Here is an 18,874-nt window from a genome sequence, read left to right as displayed (position 1 = left end):
AATTTGGGGTTACTGGCCGAGCGGAGAGGGGAAAAAAAACCCAGCCGTAACAAATATTTTATTATTTGTATTAATAAGTTCACTTAACAGAATTCTTTTTAAGTTGACACTTGACACTGCCAACTATTGTCCAAATCCCAACAAAAATAAGTCAACTCAATTAAACGTTCTCAACTACAATGCTGTCTTGCTACAAACTTCTGGCTCAAGAACAAATGTAGACTTCCAATCTGGCCCAAAAATTACTAAGAGTTTTCCTTTAGTAATTTGCCTTCTTGGCTTTTGTTGCGCAAGTTGTAGAGCACATGTTAAACTAATAGTGTAAACTACCTGGCCAACAGGATATTCCAATTTCTCTCCACTGCTTCTCTCTTTCTAATCATCCTGAAGCATCTGGAATTTGTACCAGCACCGATCGTCTTCCGTGCCATGAAGATTTTAAACCCTCACTGAGATGAAACCATGTGTGTGTATGTATGTATGTATGTATGTATGTATATATATATATATATATATATATATATATATATGTACAAAAATATATATATATATATATATATATATGTAAAAAATAATATATATATATATATATACATATATATATATATACATATATATATACACATACATACACATACACACACAGTACAAACCAAAACCAAAAGTTTGGACACACCACCTTTTCAACAGGACAATGACCCCAAACACAGCTCCAGGCTGTGTAAGGGCTATTTGACCATGAAGGAGAATGATGGGGTGCTGTGCCAGATGACCTGGCCTCCACAGTCACCGGACAAGTGCTAAGCATCTCTGGGAACTCCTTCAAGACTGTTGGAAGACCATTTCAGGTGACTACCTCTTTAAGCTCATCAAGAGAATGCCAAGAGTGTGCAAAGCAGTAATCAAAGCAAAAGGTGGCTACTTCGAAGAACCCAGAATATGACATATTTTCAGTCGTTTCACACTTTTTTGTTATGTACGTATATAATTCCGCATGTGTTAATTCATAGTTTTGATGCCTTCAGTGTGAATCTACAATTTTCATAGTCATGAAAATAAAGAAAACTCTTTGAATGAGAAGGTGTGTCCAAACTTTTGGTCTGTACTTTATATATATATAAAAATAAATAATCACACCCTCCAGTGTCACCCACATGAGGATGGGTTCCTCTTAAGGTTTCTTACTTTACCATCAGAGGGAGTTTTTCCTCCCCACATTAGCCTCAGTTACCTCAGTCAGGCTCATTGGGGATAAATACAATCACATTTAAAGATATCAATATTAATCTTGAATTTTTGTATTACATTAATATTTGTATTAACTTTTTGTTTTATTTTTACCTTCTGTAAAGCTGCTTTGAGACAATGTCAAATGTTAAAAGTGTTACACAAATAAATTTGAATTTGACATTATTTATTCAATTATTTTTGAGCATTTACGAGATAACTGCATTTAAACAAAAGGTGTGACCCAAGTGGTTTAACAAAGCTAAATGTATAAATGAAAGCTGAAATTCTGATAAATTCTCATTCTTTTTTTTTAACTCTAGCCCAAATAAAAATACTTTTGGAAGCGACTGTACAGCAGGATGTGTGTACTATTCATAGTATTTAAATCATTTATAACACTGCAGAAAAAACGCCTTACCTGTGTTTCGTGATGCAGATGGGAGAGCCATTTAAAGTAATAAATGCGGAAGACAGCTATAGAAGAATGAGGTGGGGAAATGTTCTCAGAGAAAAGCTCTGTATCGTAGTTGTGCAGAGTCAAACACAGAGCTAATGGATCCATCTGTGTGTGAAGGATATCACCCAGTACTGCACATATGTACTCACACAGCACACCTGTAAAATAATAGCCCACCTTAAAGGGACAATAACAGATACAGTACGATACTTAAATGTGAAACGTGCAAATTAGGTCAAGGAAAATCAACAAATAAAAACAAGTCTTGCTGGCAGCATCAAAATATGATCTTTTGCATCTACATAATATAACAATCAATCCCAATGTATCAAACAACAAGCCCTACCTCAAAACATACATTAATCCTATCTAATCTTATAAGACTTCATAGACACTTAGTAAAATAACTACAAAAATTCTCCAGATTACTTTTCTGATCTATAAAGGCAGCCTGTTGCTTGTTCCGGGCCTCCAGCACAGCAGGCACAGCAGCACTGAAAGGGAATATCTGGAGGATGATGTCATCAGTTAGTGACAGCCCGATGTTGTCAGCATCCTTTTCACTGGCCTCGATCATGACATCCATTACACAAGGCACATCTGCAGTAATAAAAACAATTCTGAACTCTCTGTGATGAACGTGCTCATGATGAAATGAATTACAATTTGAAATTGTATGATAGCTCACCATTAATATGCGATATGGGAACACCGCTAGCGTTCGTATCCTGTCCTCGAATTTTAGCCTGAAGACACACAGCCTCCTGCACCATAACTGCAACTTTATCCATGTAAATGTAAGGGTTACACACCACCCTCATCAGAACCTGCATCTCCACAAACAGGCACACACACACAAACACACACACACACACACACACACACACCAAACTTGTTAACACTGACATGCAGTCAGGTCCATAAATATTTGGGACTGACAAAGTTAGCATTTAAGAAATAACCACAGTACAGTGGAGTTTATAGTAAATGAATGCTTATGATACCAAAGTGCTCGAAAAAAAATGTTTTAACATGTAGTATGCATTATTAAAACCTCAAAGGAATAGTAGATTTTTTAATGAAACAAAAGTATACTTTGCTGCAAATTGACAATTAACAACACAGACATTTCCAAATCCTCTGTTTCTTCCCAGGTGATCTGCTAGGCCTTTATGCAGCCATTTTCAATTCTTGTTTCTACTTATTTTTAAGTAAACCTCCTGCATTTTATCTGGTAAATTCTGCTATTGATTGTTTACTTTGACTCAGATACACAATTAATTAATTTAATATTATTATAATAATAGATTATATATAATCATTTATATTCATAAAAAAAATATTTTATGGGCTTTAGAATTTTTTTGGTTTTTGTACCGTAATGAAAGTTAACTGTAACAGATTCCAAATGCAAATAACACATCATTATTTGCTATTAATTTATCATTGAAATTAAATTTAATGAAATTTAAGTGGATCAAAGTCAAACAGCCCAAAGTCCAGGTGCCTTTGGGGGACCACATAAAATGTGTGCAAAAAAAGTGATGCAATGCCTACAATACAGCCAATGTGAATATCCTTAGATTAAAAATGAATTTCTGTCTCCTCCAGCCCTCACATTAGGGAAACATTTTTATAGTTCTTAATTTTTAAGCAGCTTTACAGAGCTATAATTTATATACAGTAGTTCTGTAAAGCTGTTTTGTGACAATGTCCATTGGTAAAAATCACTATACAATTAAAATTTTGCTTAACTTATAATATATATAATAATATACTCCAACTTAATATATTGTCAGATAGCTAAAATAATTTTGTCGATGTCCAAATATTTATGGCCCTGTATAACTATTCATATGTGTGCTGCTTACCCCAATGAATGTATAATGAGATATGTATATGTACCAAATCTAAAAACTGGATGACTGTCTCTTGCTGAGAAGGTTCCACATGGAGCAGTTGATCCAGCCAAAGTTCCAACTCTTTCCAGCTGTGCTCAAATGCACCACTTTCTCTCAGGACCTGACAACAGAACGGCAACAACTATTTATTATGTAGCATATTACCGCAACCACCCGCTGGGTCATCTCTCTTACGACACAGTGAACACATCACAATAAAGCAAAGACCTATTTACTTTTAGAGCAAGCGATATGGAAAGGGAGATAAAAAGTAAATGAAAGTTAGTAAAAGTAAAAAGGTCCCATATACTGACCTTAAGGATGAGCATCTTAGTCGTGGTCCTCAGATGAGTGCTGCTACCGTTGACAAACATCTTTAGCAACACGCACAATATAGACTGTTCCCGTCCCTCCCACTCTGGAGACACTACATCCTATTTTAACAATAAAATAAAAGCAACTAGTCAGAGATCACTGACTGACAAACAGGAACAGAAACAATCTCTTTGGGAAAAATAGTGTATGTAATGTCCTGATGTTCAATATTTAAATCTATACCCATATGAGCCTTAGAACAATGGAAAGACAGACAATACCGAACTGAATATAATCATCAAAACATCACCAAAAACGCATCCATCAGAGTTTCATCATGTGATAAAGGAAGGTGTGAGTTACTCTAACATCCATTATCTCTGATCAGCATTAATCCCAATGATCCTCACAGCAGTAAATTAAACAAAAATACAGACACCCAACACAAAACAATACAGACACTGAAATCAGGACGGAAAACCCATCCTGAGCTTCCCTGTGAATCCTATCTATGGTTCCTACCATAAACATCAGCAGTGTGACACTGAGACAATAGTCCACTACTCAGATATCATCCAAAAAGATTTTTCATCATGGTGTCTATACATTTGTGCATTAAAAAGACCTCAAATGACATCAGAAGATTTGTTCATAGCTGCATCAGACATAGCAAATAGCTGTTTGTCTCAGAGAAACAGCTATTTTCCATGTCTGATGCTGCTATGAACAAATGCTATGAACAATTTTTTTTTACCTGAAAAGACAAGTGTGGCTGTATATGGCCCTAACCCCATATACAACCACACGTCTTCTCGAATATAAAAATGTCATAAATAAATAAATAAATAAATGGTTTCATTTGTAAAGTCAAACGTCAGAGTGCAGGGTCAGCTGTGATGCAGCACCCCTGTAGCAGAGAGGGTTAAGGGCCTTGTTCAGGAGCCCAACAGCAGCAGCTTGGCAGTGCAAGGGCTTAACCACTGCTCCTAACCTACACTCTGGAGAAAGCTAGCTATTATATTTGAATTATATAGTCATTTCATTTAATAGAAACAACAACATAAGTTGCATATAAACCACCTATTTATTTTTATATTAAAAATAACATTTGTACAATAAAGATATTTTCACGACCATTTCAAGTAGAAAAAAATTGCTTACAATTTGCCTGTGATTGGTAGTGTACACAATGGGTATATACAACATACCTGAAAGCGGAACCAAGAAAACTTGCTAGTAGGCAGCTCCAGTGCCAGCTGTAGTAATTGGTACTGCAGGATGGGAGGTACATCCTCTTTCATTCCTTTCTCTGATACAATGCCTGCAAAATCAAAACTGACATTAAATATGCTATAATGGGTTACAGGTTGAACTCACATAGGGTACTACAAGATTAAGCATTAAAATCAGATGTTAAACTTTAAGACCTACAAGAAACTGCATTAAACTTTTACGGTGTGTATCTGTTAGTTTAATAATGTCAGATGGGCTGCTTTCTTGTTAGATTGAAACGTTTCATTCCTCATCTGAGATGCTTGATCAGTCTGAGGAAATTTGGCAGGATATTTAACGCCTACCACCCACTAAAACACAAATTAGGAGGATGCTTCACCACATGGCAGAAAACATCCCCACCTCATAAGAAGCCAAGAGGGTTTAACTAGAAAGCTTCTAGTAGAAAGATGTCAAATAGAGCTGAGACCCAGAGCCAATGAAAAAACCTCATCATCCCTTACATGGCTGGAGTATCTGAGAAGCTAAAAAGGATTTTTTTTGGAAAATACCACATACGAGTTCACATTAAACTGTGTAACTCATTAAGACATCCACCCAAAAGACCAGACACCAAAACACAAAACAGTGTTCTGTGCTCTACATTGAAGAGAACCACTACATAGGAGGATGTACCAATAGAGAAGGAGTAACACCCCAGGACCAGAATCAGCTGTGTATCTTCAGGTTAAAGACAAAGAATATACATTTGAGGACAAAATGGTACACATCTTGGACAGATAAGACAGATGGATTGAGAGAGAGAGGAGTGAAAAACGCCATCTATGTCTAGGTGGAAAATCCTTCTCTTAACACACGTGGAGATCTTAGGCCCAACCTATGAAGAGGTCCACACAAAAAAGCCACACCTAATGACTCCCCCATACAGGATATATCTTCTGATACGGTTGTTTGAGAAATGAAAAGCTACTCATTGCATCAGTTAGGGTTCGATAACTTGATGCTGAATAATATTAATCACTGGATTAAGCAATTTAGTTAAATCCAGGTTGTGACTGTTTTGTGTCATCGTGGTAAGATACATTATCACATACACAGGAGTTGGACACTAAAACTGAAATACCTGGTTACAATAATTAATTAATATAGTCTAAGGCCTCATTTTGCAGGTATTGCTCTTACTGAACAGTAGCCAGGTCACGATGTGATGCTCTTGGAGACATTGGCAAGAGTGACCAAAGTTTTTCTATAGCAGCCCTACTGTCAAAATAGGAAAATTTTAAAATACCAATACCTCCCAAATACTACCAAATATAACATTTTGGTAAAAAAAAAATATGTTTAAGAGTTGGCACAGTCCAAGCACTTAGTGGATCTGCATTGTGATGAACAAAAAAAAAAGTTACATATACATTTTCTTTTCATAAGAGAGCACATAATACACAGCGACAGAATGCTAAATGCAAGACACTTTTCTTTTGTTTCTCCAATTCCAAACCAAAGACATGTGCGTTAGATAGAACTCACCTTTTAACAGTTTGCTGAAGTCAAACTTGCATTCGATAACAAGGTGTGGAACAACTTTCTGATATAAGCAAATCACCTGCAGTAGCAGAGCCTTAAATAAGATCAGTTTTTGAGCTTGATCACCTGTAATACAAGATATTTACTTTAATAAAATTAAAAAAAAATAAGCAGATTAAATAAAACCCAAATGCACAGTGCATTACCATGTTCCTGAGTTTTAACATCCTCTGCTTTAGGTTTGTCCAAACTCATCTGTACCTCGTCCTCTTTTTTCTCATTTTTTGACAGTGACTGCCACCTTGATACAATGGACATGATGTCTGGTAAAACCTTTAAAAAAAAAAAGGTAGAATAATTCCTTCAATGCATTGTTGTGTTAACTTGCATTGTATTGTATTTCATGTCACTTTATATGCTTTATATCCTTTTAAAGCTTTTTCACACCTTGCTCAGTGCTTCCATGTAAACCTGGACAAACTCTTCCTTGTAATTGATGCTGTGAGTATCAAAACTATCCAACATCGGTTTCTTCAGAATGTGCTCGATGTTCTTCTGAGCTCTTCTTAGGATAAAAGCGACCACAGTGAGTGTAGCATGCTGTCCCGTCACACAAGGCAACTGTTGAAAAGAAACATAATTAGTAAATTAGTTACATCCTTTATACCCATGTCATTTTCCAGTCAGCTAATCATTTGGCAGTTGGCAACTGCTGCAAAGTTACTGCTGAAAGTCAACACTTTGAGCTCATAGATTATTTAATAATATATACTTATTTATTGTCAGTTATAGTCATTTTATAGCTCTCTTTCATGCTATATTTACATAGGTAAATATTTCTATATTGACAGACCTTCCTTACTCGTCTTTCCACAAACCTATGCTGACAAGTAACCTAAGCACTTCACGCAGGAGAAGCAGGTCTTGTTTTAGTCTAGAAGATCATGTCGAAGCCTACCTGAAGACCTAAGAGCAGACTGCCACCCACAAAGGTCAGCACAAGAGACACCCTGCCCTTTTCACTCTTGGGAAGCCCAGAGGGTATCTATATGTGCTCACTCCTGGGGAGGCCATTGACTAGGACACCGTCAAGAAGGAAATCCTGATTTGCTGTTATCTCTCCTCTACCCATGAAGCTAAAAGTGCACCTACAAGCTTAAGACCTCCTGGTTGTCCACCACATCCATGTTAACCACCTGAATGATCCTGCCCAGTCACCCACACTAGACAGTCAACTGGGGCTGAGGAACTGAGCTGCTATCTTGCGGATCCACAGGTCAGTCTCAGCAAGAGATTATAAAGAGCCCAGCAGATCTCCATACCATGTCTGATTTGTTTCTCTTACAGACCAATGCAGCGCAAGAAAAAAAAAAATGCAGACCTTCATAGGAACTAAATATGGTACCAACAAATAAGCACCTGATTCACTAAGTACAACATTTATATAAATATATAAACATTACATTTGTTTTCAGATAGAAATGTGCTCACATTGAGGCCCTGGGTGAAAAAGGCCTTGTTGCAGACTGGAGGGAGGGTGGTAACTAAGACCATGCTGAGTAAACGAGGGACAGGAGCCACCTCTTGTAACTGGAAAGCCTGGGACACCTCAGGCTGGGCCCGATAAATCTATGTGGAAACAACAATTTAATTGGTCAGTCAAACAGCATCACTTAAGAATGATGCAAACCTCTTTCCCATGTGGCAGAGGACTTACTTTCTTGAGCAGTGCAATGCTGTCCAACCAGGCTCCTTTCATTCGTGGAGTGAAGCAGAGTTGTGTTTCACTAAAGTAACGGTGCAGAATATCAGGATGGCACTTCAAAATGCTGACAAGCAGCTCGGCCACCTTCTCATCCTCAATGGCATTCTTAAGGCTCACCACAAACTGCAGTAGGACAATATTCCCAGCTCTGAAAAAAGGGAGGCTGTGGTTTTTAGAAAGTGTGAAAACTGCATTCAGCTTGTATTTAACCAAAACTTCAAAATGACAATGATGTCAGAAAAAGGTATAGGCTGATACTGAGTAAGGTCTGTAGCTCTCCTGTACACATTAACTGCATATCAGTGCAAAGGCAGGCAAAGCACAAAGACTATCCACAGTCTTTATGGCACACTGACACAAAACCAAATATGACTTAGTAGCCTATGTTTATTAGTGTAGAAGCAAAGTATGATGTGATGTTTAGGAGTTATGACAATAAACAGCTTTGTGAATCAACTAATCAATCAATTCAATTTCAACAAATGAAAGATATATTAAAGTATTTATTCATTTCTTCCATGTCAGCATATACAGTATAAGTGCAGCATCCCATCAAGGTTTGTGGTCAACCTCTACTACCTTACACTCTTTTTTTGTTGGGACAGTTGCTTAGCAAGCATGTTCCAGGGAAAATAATGCATCATTCTCAAAGCATTATTTTGTTGGAGTTTCTTGGAATAAGTGTAGTAGTGGTAGGTACTGGGGTTCAGACCCAGATACATAGGTATTTAGAAAAATGTTTACTAAAATGAACACTTAAGTAGGCAGGTAATTAAAAAGGCCACCATTCCTTTACAATTCTCTTGGTGTAAATCTCACATCCACGCTTCAAAATATGATGGATGACACCAAAAACCTTATAATTTCTTCCCACATCTCTGTAGACCAGTTCCTAGAGATTTAATGCCACTTAAGTGTCAAATGTGCATTTGTCTTTGCAACTAGGGTTTTGTGTGTGTGTGTGTGTGTGTGTGTGTGTGTGTGTGTGTGTGTGTGTGTGTGTGTTTACTGACTAATATGGCAATAATAATAATAATAACAATAATAACAATAATAATAAATCCAAAATACAGCAACATATAAAATGTACATTTGAGCACATGAGTAATAATGCTGGGTCCCATGTACCTTCTGGCTGTCCCCAGGCTTGGGTCGTGAAAGCTGATACCATGTTTGCGAGAGCAGCAGAGGTCAATAAGGAAACTATGAACAGACTCTCGCACAACAAGTCTTCCTTCTTCCTGTTCATTGATAGTATAAGAAACAAAATAAAGCAGTATTCGAATTAAGAGACGGACAGCAATACACCAAGCATGCCAAAGATAGAACATCTTAAGATCCCATCCCTACCACACTATGATCAGTGGATTTATCCAAAGTCCCATCCCATCTGTATAGAGAGGCAATCCGAGTCAAAGTGGAAGCAGTGAAAAAACGCAACTTCTGAGTTTTGTTCATAGCATTATTTTGTACAATCTGGAACATCAGCAAAGAAGGTTTTGATCAAAACCATTAAAATGAGATACAAGACTGGCTTAATAATGGCTTCATAACGAAAATAAATAAGGCTTGCCTTAGTCTGAAATGTAGATAGTATCAGACTGATTGTTGAAATTCTGTCTTCTCTTAGCCCCGTGTTTAAGATTTCTGAAAGAAAATCTAAACAAAAGAAATAATTAAAAATGTAAAGGTTACTGCCATGCCACAATGTTCCATAACTTTACACATTTATACGAAGTAAATTGTACCTTTGGTGTCCAGTACATTTACTATAGTTGAAGTGTCTCCATACATCAGAAAAGAGAGGGCAAACTGAACGTAGGACATGCGGACGTCTGGTCGGCCCTTTGAATCGAAATATTTATAAAAATCCAGCAATTAATACTTCTACACTATGTGGCTAAAAGTATGTACACACCTGCTTATCATACGTGTTGCCACAAATCTGACAGCAGACGCTTTCCTATAAAGTCTCTGTCTAAGGCACGGTTTGCCAAAGGTTGGCGTGGAAATACTCGCTCAGAAGTTTTGACTCTATAATACTCACAAAATTCTATATAAATGATATACTCACAGATCTGTCTCTCATGCGAGCAAGACTGCTGAGAGTTTTGTTAAAGACTAAACTGCTGAAGATTTCAGAAGCTGCTTCAGTACCCTGAGATACCATTGCGGTCAGCAAACAAAGGCAGTGTCGGACAAACCTGTACACACAGCAAAACATTAAACACATTTATATTCCCATCAATGTCAGATAATAAACACAAATATTGGTATTAATGTAATTAATTCTGTCCCAGTTATAACCATCGACAGGTCCATAGATTATTTATCCATAGGTCTTTTTAATTATATATTCACCAAAAATGCTGTCCACAGTTTGGTTAAGTCTGTAATGTAAAATTACAACATGCTTGTGGAGGACATTAAAATAGACCATTCCTGTCACAGCTGTGCAGTTTGGCTGGAGGACTGAAACTTACTGGCGATTCTTTGAACACAAAGAGGACTGCAGCAGCTTCATGTGTGACGAGACAGCCTTCTTCACGACGCTGGAGCCCGTAAGGCTGAAATGAGTAAGGTCACCTGCTGTCCGCAGCAAAATCAACTCTAAGCTTTGAAATATTAGCATCAGCTGAACAAAGAAAAATACACATTAAATTTAAAGATCTGAGCAGCGACTCAGTAGCTCGAGTACATTAATACTTAAAAATAATTAGTCTATTACAATTGCCAAAAATCTGGGGATAATCTCATACTGGCAATTACTATCTGGAATTGTCAGTCAGATAACACAGATCTCCTGCTACATTATACAGACATATTTAGGTGAGAAAACTTACTTCAGTCTCAGAATGCGTTTCCCCCTCTAGTAAAGCCAATATTTCTGCACATTCTGCTGAGATTTTTAAGTAACCTTCTACTACATCATACAGGTTGTCACATGGAAGTTTTTTTGCAATGCGTATGAATGTTTCCAAGGCTAAAAGGAAAGAGAAAGATTTACTAAATGGTTATTTTCAAAGATTTCTTAATTTTTAAAATTTCTATAGCCAACATTCTTATATAAAGAGACAGTCTATAAAAAAATAATGGTTTAAAAAAATAATAAAATGATGCAGAAATAATTAAAAGTTATTAAATGACTTACATAAAGAATCATAATGCATGTACCATGGTTAAATAAAATGAGCAGTCAGACTGATCAGACTCACAAGACTTACATCAGAAATCCATATAACTGATTAGGTGTAAAACCTACATCAGTTAAATTGTTGCACAGAAGCATACGAATAAATTTTGCTACATATTTGTCTGCTATGGGATGAGTAGCAGGGATCAGCACAAAATCCAGGGTCCAGTTCAATGCTTAAAGGCTGGTTAAGAGTACAAAAACTCCCATAACTTTGTGTGTGATAGCTTTAGCATTGGCCATGTGGAATTATCCTGTACTGTCAAGTGTTTCTTGTGCGTGTTTAACATGTAATAAATACTGCCGTCGTGCTTTTTACATTTACAGCATTTGGCTTTTTGTCTGACAACCTTTATGCACTTCAGAATGGAGAAAATTCAGATGTCGTTATATTGATTTATTAAAGGTTTTTGTCAAGTGTTTTCTTTTTTCACAGTGAACTCTCATCTGAATCATCTCTTTAGCATAGATTCTTCTAAAACACACAGTCTGCTACATGCTAACTTAACCTGTTTCATGAGGAAGGCACAAATCAACACCTTCATTGTGGGAAGTGTGCGAAGGAAGGAAGGAAGGATGGTTGAATGGATGGATCGCATAGTAGAGATACAAAGCAACGAAATGCAATCTGGTATCTACCAGAAGTGCAAAGAGTAATTTTGCACATAGACAAGTGCAGATAAATATGTAAACATACGTACAGCATGTAAAATATAAATATATAAATATAAACATATGTACAGTAAATAAATATAAAGGCTATTATGTGTGTGTGTGTGTGTGTGTGTGTGTGTGTGTATATATATATATATACACATATATACGTGTGTGTGTGTATATATATATATATATATATATATATATATATATATATATATATATATATATACACATACATACATATATACATATATACATACATATATACATAGATAGATAGATAGATAGATAGATAGATAGATAGATAGATAGATAGATAGATAGAATAAAGTGCAGATGTATGTAAGGCACAATATGTGTAGAGAATGAGGAGTATAATAAATACAATATGTAATATGTACATTGTATGTAGAATTGTACAGAGGTTATATACAGTATTTTTAGTGTTTTTTTCTGGAGGTTAAACAGTTAATGGTAGGAAATAATCCACAATTTATACCGCTATTATATATCGACCTAATGATGTTATCGGTCTGCTAACAATAAGACACTGGAGTCAGAGATCATGTAAAGGGAAACATCTACGTGTCAGGGAGGTTTTTGTCCTGAACATTTTAGACGTTTCATCACTGTGTACTTTTACTTAGTGAGAAATAAACCCCACTTACCCTTAAATGCTTTACTGGGGTCCTTTAGCATGGATTTAAAAACCGTCCCATTAAACTCGTTTTCAATTTCTTTAGCTTTCTTCTCCGGAATTAAAGATGTTAAATGTGTATTTTGACGTTTATTTGCCATGTTTTAACCAGATACCGAAACACATTAACACACGTGGGTTTCTTCTTCTCTGGTGTTTTAGTTGTCAGGGAAATTAAGATGTATTACTGCCACCTACCGATGAGTATGGGAATATTTCCTGCAGTGCAAACAGGATTTGGAATAAATTAATAAATAAAGAAACAAACAAACCAATAAGTAATAGATAAATAAATAAAAGTCATAAATATGCGGAATAACAACATATATATATATATAATCTGTAATCTATGTATAATCTATTAATCTGTCACTTTAGAGTCTGTGGGGAACAAACCATCACTTCCATCACTTTGGGCCTCAGACACACTTTCCCAGTTTAAATGTAGATTAAAAACTAAACACTTTAGTCAGGCGTACACATAACATATCTGACCAAATGCACATTATCATCTAGTGCTTGCTAATATTATGAACATCAGCTACGTTAATCCCTCTACACTGCTTTTTTCTACCCATCCCGAGGCATCCAGAAATTGTACCAGCTCCGATTGTCTTCCGTGCGATGAAGATTTTGAACCTGAGACGAGGCCGACTCTGTGAGAATCCTGAGGCATCTAGAGATCTACCAGTTCCAGTTAAACTCTGTGATACTAAAGAGGAGATGTGAACTCCATGTGGTCTTTTGCATCAATACAATATTTGTCAGACTGTATATTTATAATCACGCCCTCCAGTGTCACCCACGTGAGGATGGGTTCCCCTTTGAGTCTGGTTTCTCTCAAGGTTCTTCCTTTACCATTCAAGGGAATTCCTTCCTTGCCACTGCTGCCTGAGTCACCTCAGACTTGCTCATAAATACAAACATATTTAAATCTATCTAATATTAATCTTGAATTTTGTATTCCATTAATCTTTATATTATTTTTTATATCAACCTTTTGTTCTATGTTCATGTTCTGTAAAGCTGCTTTGAGACAATGTCAATTGTTAAAAGCTCTATACAAATAAACTTGAATTGAATTGAAGATCGTTCTTAATGACATTGACATTTGACAATGTGACAAGACAACGTTTAGGGTCGTTGTCCTGCTACAGAATAAATTTGGGGCCAATGAGATGCCTCCCTGCTGGTATTGCATGATGAATAATTATCTGCTTTTATTTCTCAGCATTGAGCGTGTGTGTGTGTGTGTGTGTGAGTGTGAGAGAGAGAGAGAGAGAGAGAGAGAGAGAGAGTAAGAGAGAGTGAGAGAGAGACAAGAAATGCACAGCTGTTCATTTATTTCAATTATCTTTTTTTAGAATACATGTCAAATGTTTCTCCAAATGCACATGCAATCGACGACACACATACACAGTTTATAAAGGTGCTAATCTATAAAAGTATCTAATGTTCCCAATTAAGAATTGTTAAATACATAAATAAATAAAGAATATGGCCCTATAACTAGTGTTTTCAGATATGTGATACAACTGTTCTGAAATTTTAGTGCTTTTTCTACTCAAGCAAACATAATCCACATACTGCCTGTTTTATTCCTCTCACGCTCTCCCTCTCCAAAATTTTCTTCACTTCTCTGGTGTTTCTATGGCCAACCCACTCTTTCCTTCCTCTGGAATACGGGTGGCTTGTTCCTCGGATACAGGCCCTTCCCGTTTGAATTCTGTAACAACCTCTGTGTAGGTGACTTCTGGGATGGTCTTCCTGCCTTTTGGTGGAGTCACAGCAGGCTCTGCTTCAGCCCCTTCCTGGCCCTCAGCAACAGCTCGTTCTTTCTTGAGTTTGATGCGAAAGGACTCTTTGTTAGGAGCTTTCTTGGAAATGTTCTCCTTCAACCTCTCGCCACTCTGACGCATCTTCTCCCGCTGTTCAAGAGGAATGATCTTCTCACCCAGGGTGTTGAACTTGGTGCCCAAATTCTGGCCTGTTTTACTTAGGCTCTCCTTAGTCTTATTCATGTTCTGCTTGGAGAAAGCCGCTCGGATGTTATCTATCCCTTTCATGCCTGTCTGCCTCAGCCGTGCTGCCCTTGATGACTCTGCCTCTTCCACCACCATATTCTCCTCGTCAGATGAGAGGTCTACAGGGATTTCATATTCATCAGGCTCCACCTCAATATTGGCCAACCCGGCATCCTTAGGGGTTTTTGTAACAGCGACTGATGGAACTTCAGCCTCGCCCTGAAGGAAAATACGAAGGGAAAGAGAATGGAAAATGGCAGAAAATAAAAAGAATAAGGGAAATTAGACAACAATTAAATAAAAAGAATTTGCTATAATACAAGAAATTAATACAAGAATGTAAATGCAAATGGAGTCTAAAAATACTTTCATGACAACAAAAAGCTGCTGCACATTATCTAAAATCATACAAAAATAACTTTGCATATATTAAGACAAAATACAAAAAAGGCTAATACAAAACTTCAGTGTTATAAAGTGTCTTTGTGTGTTTCTGTGGATGTGTACCTGGTAGATGACTACTCTGAACTTGTTCCTGGTGAGAAGTTCATCTTGTGTTGTCTCCACTTTCTTTACACGGACATTCTGCTTCTCCACACGTGAACGCACCTCCTTCACATGAGCGCTCACACGTCGGGCCTTCTGGAGCAGCTTGTCCACAGTGGTTGCTGTGGCACCATGGTTCTGGACCAGTTTGAGCAGCTCTGATTGGACTGTAGCAACAGAAGTCTCAAGCTGATGTTGCCGTTCTTCCATTCGTTGCTGGCTCGCCTGCACACCATCAATGATAGTGGAGACACGTTCCAAAAGAGACAGGATGGACAGTGCAGATACCGGCTGACCAGATTCATCCTCAATGCCAAGTACAATGTCTCTACTCTTCTCCATTTCCAGCATACCTTTACAAACACTCAAAATGACCCCTGATGTTTAGAGAGTCCTCAACTGTGCATTTATCCAACTAAGCAGGAGATTTGTCACCTTGTGAAACTTTGAGAGAAAGACTGACTGATTCAAAGACCAAGATCTGTTCTGCAAGAGGACCACCAGCCTGACTCATACCTCCCACTTACACATCTCACAGATATAAATAAGTACAGCTATAAGAGGACACAGGGCATTTGGGGAATCAGCAAGACATGAAAAGAAAATGGAAAGCCCCAGTAGTTTTATATGCCTCAGCACATATGCAAGTGCATTTTATATGTTATGTGTTATGTGATAATTTTTAAAAATAAAGCTTGAGGGTGGAACAGTGTTACATACGATTGTTTATGCATGTTTGTTAGCGTGCGTAACTCAACCACCACCCTTAACTACAGCAATTGAAGACAGCAGCTGCAGCTGCCTCACATACTGTAACACGACCTCATGTGTATTTCTGCACTCTGACATTTAAGGACTACACATCCCAATAAACCCCCTGATTGTGAGATCAATGTAACATGGGACTGAAACTTATTTATACAACAAACAGTGATAATGTGTCACATCTTTTTTTTTTTTTTTAAAATGCGAGACCTTTTATGCCTCCAGCAGGTCAGGGAAACATTATGGCAGATGTCCATCCAATCATTCCATTCTGTCTGTCCATCCATTCAACAATCTCGTTATTCCGTCTGTCCATCTATTCGACATTCTCTTTTATGAATGATAAAAGAGCTCTTAATGTTATGTTGAAGAACAAGTGTTTAAATGTAGGACTTGTAATCGAAATCGGCAGATGAACTTTTTAGATCTCGGGGCTAATCTAATCAGGGTCAATACCAAACCTCCTGTTTGAAGGAATTTCATGTATATACATTAATAACAAGAAGGATTAGACTTAACAGAGTTAACATGGAGATATCGATGTCAGTGGTGACTCAGCATGTAAGGTGTTTGAATACCGCTCAGAAGGTTGCTAGTTTAAATCTCAGGTCCACCAAGCTGCCACATTATAATACTGTTTTTTGCATTAGTCAATACAATACAAAAGAGAGTTATATAAAAAAAAATAGACTTAATGCCATGCATTATATTTTATATTTTTTTCATTCCATTAGGTTATAATTAGATTAGATTAGATTAGTAATTTATGTATTCTACACTGATGCAGATCTTGGTTTAAACTTCCTGTTTAAATCTTTAGGACAAAAGAAAAGGACATGACAATGGGCATAAGATATGCAATTCAGTGTGGTTATATTTAGGATAAATCATAGACATAAAATCTAAATAGGGATGTAAAGTCAGAAGGAAGTTCTCCTGTTCATTCTCATGAGCCTTGGAATTACTCCAGCAAAACTTACTGCTAGCAATTTCTTATCTCTCTCTATATATGCTTACCTCACTGAGGTAGGACATGTTTTTTTTTTACCGCTGCTATGTTGATTTTATATATTAATTAATACAGCCTTACTTAACACTGTAATACTTTGACATAGTCCCCAATGCATCAATTTAATTTGCACTATTTCAGCACACCTGCTAAACAGGGCTGTCCACAACCAATATGGGCTTGATTGAGAATTTTAGAAACTGCTTATCTCCTGTTAACTCCAACAAAACACATTTATCATACTGAAAATATATCGAATGGTATAAAGATGAACTGAACTTATAAACAACAGAACAATATTCCCAGAAACATATGAAGACTTGATATGGAGGTTTGGGTCCTTTCCCCAGTGGCATGTGGCTTGTCGGTTAGCTTCATGTTCACTTTGCACCTCCAGGGTTGGGGGTCTATTTACACTTCCATCTTGTGTGCACAGAATTTATACAATTTATATATATATATAAATTCTGTGCACAAAGGAGTATTGATATATTATACAGACATACCAGCAGGCTGTGAGTCAATACAGTGTGACACTTGTGCACACACATGGGAGTTAGATCCAAGCCCCTGTGCGCTCTACTTTCTCCTTGGCTCGAAAGGACCGTTAACAGAAAGCCTGACTGGATGCCTCCTGTCATGTATAATAAGCTTAGTGACACTTGAATTGTAGTTCACTCCCCCATCAAGAATATTTTAAGCTCCCTTATATACTTATATTTGTGCATGTGGGCCTTTCTTCATACAGACCACAGGTTTGCATTAGGGCTCAAATCCATGTGAGATGGTCATTCCTAAACTTTTTATGTTTATTTGGAAAGAAGTTTTTATCTTCATTATCCATCGTTCTTTAACCACCAGCTGCAGAACCCCCTGTGATCCACAAAGATTTACAATGGCTCTCAGGCACTTTTTATTGCGTTCCTAGATGTTGATTTTGTGAGGATCCCTCAGGAGGAAGATCTTTGTTCTTCTGCAACGCTTTCAAACAGCTTGTTGTAAAAGTAGCATTGATTTTGAAATACTTAAACTTTTCAACAGTGTGTGTTCTGTTATGTATTCAAGTGTGTAACATCATGTGTGAACCCCGAGGAAACAGGACATGTTTGCAGTGATCACTGGTTTTCCAAATGTAATTATACCATTAGCCACACAAACTGCAAAATTAATTAATAATTGCCTGAATGCATAATAACCCTAATGTTATCTGTATTGCATAATTGTCTCTACCTAATATTGTTCCAAGACCTTAGTCAACATGAACAGGGCCTTAAACAGACACAGAATCAGACAGAAACAGAGTCCGACACACACGCAGGCGCACAGAGAGACACACACACGCAGGCGCACAGAGAGACACACACACGCAGGCGCACAGAGAGACACACACACGCAGGCGCACAGAGAGACACACACACGCAGGCGCACAGAGAGACACACACACGCAGGCGCACAGAGAGACACACACACACGCACGCGCACAGAGAGACACACACACACGCACGCGCACAGAGAGACACACACACGCACGCGCACAGAGAGACACACACACGCA

General features: G+C 37.3%; 2 protein-coding genes across 2 annotated transcripts in view; both read right to left on the bottom strand.

Moving 5' to 3' along the window:
* The window catches only part of urb1 (URB1 ribosome biogenesis homolog), a 33,234-nt gene extending 20,085 nt beyond the window's left edge, over nt 1-13,149 (bottom strand). Inside the window, exons 1-19 of the mRNA XM_047806299.1 lie at nt 12,947-13,149; nt 11,269-11,408; nt 10,909-11,060; nt 10,500-10,629; nt 10,174-10,270; nt 9,999-10,084; nt 9,776-9,901; nt 9,554-9,666; nt 8,378-8,573; nt 8,152-8,289; nt 7,108-7,281; nt 6,867-6,993; nt 6,664-6,786; nt 5,112-5,224; nt 3,903-4,022; nt 3,593-3,709; nt 2,376-2,514; nt 2,117-2,287; nt 1,649-1,845 (exon numbers count right to left, since the gene is read on the bottom strand). Coding sequence (XP_047662255.1) covers nt 1,649-1,845; nt 2,117-2,287; nt 2,376-2,514; nt 3,593-3,709; nt 3,903-4,022; nt 5,112-5,224; nt 6,664-6,786; nt 6,867-6,993; nt 7,108-7,281; nt 8,152-8,289; nt 8,378-8,573; nt 9,554-9,666; nt 9,776-9,901; nt 9,999-10,084; nt 10,174-10,270; nt 10,500-10,629; nt 10,909-11,060; nt 11,269-11,408; nt 12,947-13,076 — 2,589 coding nt within the window. The 5' untranslated portion in view covers nt 13,077-13,149. The remainder of the gene's footprint in view (nt 1-1,648; nt 1,846-2,116; nt 2,288-2,375; nt 2,515-3,592; nt 3,710-3,902; nt 4,023-5,111; nt 5,225-6,663; nt 6,787-6,866; nt 6,994-7,107; nt 7,282-8,151; nt 8,290-8,377; nt 8,574-9,553; nt 9,667-9,775; nt 9,902-9,998; nt 10,085-10,173; nt 10,271-10,499; nt 10,630-10,908; nt 11,061-11,268; nt 11,409-12,946) is intronic.
* A 1,152-nt stretch (nt 13,150-14,301) lies between these two features.
* Nucleotides 14,302-16,106, bottom strand: cavin4a (caveolae associated protein 4a). The gene is made up of 2 exons (XM_027137924.2): nt 15,507-16,106; nt 14,302-15,218 (listed from the first exon to the last, which is right to left on the bottom strand). Exons 1-2 carry the CDS (start codon nt 15,894-15,896, stop codon nt 14,607-14,609), a joined length of 1,002 nt encoding a protein of 333 aa, XP_026993725.1. The 5' UTR covers nt 15,897-16,106; the 3' UTR covers nt 14,302-14,606.
* Nucleotides 16,107-18,874: the final 2,768 nt, after the last annotated feature.

Source organism: Tachysurus fulvidraco, chromosome 22 (genome assembly GCF_022655615.1).
Source record: "Tachysurus fulvidraco isolate hzauxx_2018 chromosome 22, HZAU_PFXX_2.0, whole genome shotgun sequence".
Classification (NCBI taxonomy): Eukaryota; Metazoa; Chordata; class Actinopteri; order Siluriformes; family Bagridae; genus Tachysurus; species Tachysurus fulvidraco.
Note: the sequence above shows the minus strand (reverse complement) of the source record. Positions and strands in the feature narration are given on the sequence as shown.

Excerpts from the sequence above, each read along its gene's own strand:
- cavin4a (XM_027137924.2), bottom strand. The coding sequence starts at position 15,896 with ATGCTGGAAATGGAGAAGAGTAGAGACATTGTACTTGGCATTGAGGAT. Across the intron at positions 15,219-15,506 it reads TCAGAGTAGTCATCTACCAG|GGCGAGGCTGAAGTTCCATC; the intron begins GTACACATCCAC and ends ATTTTCCTTCAG.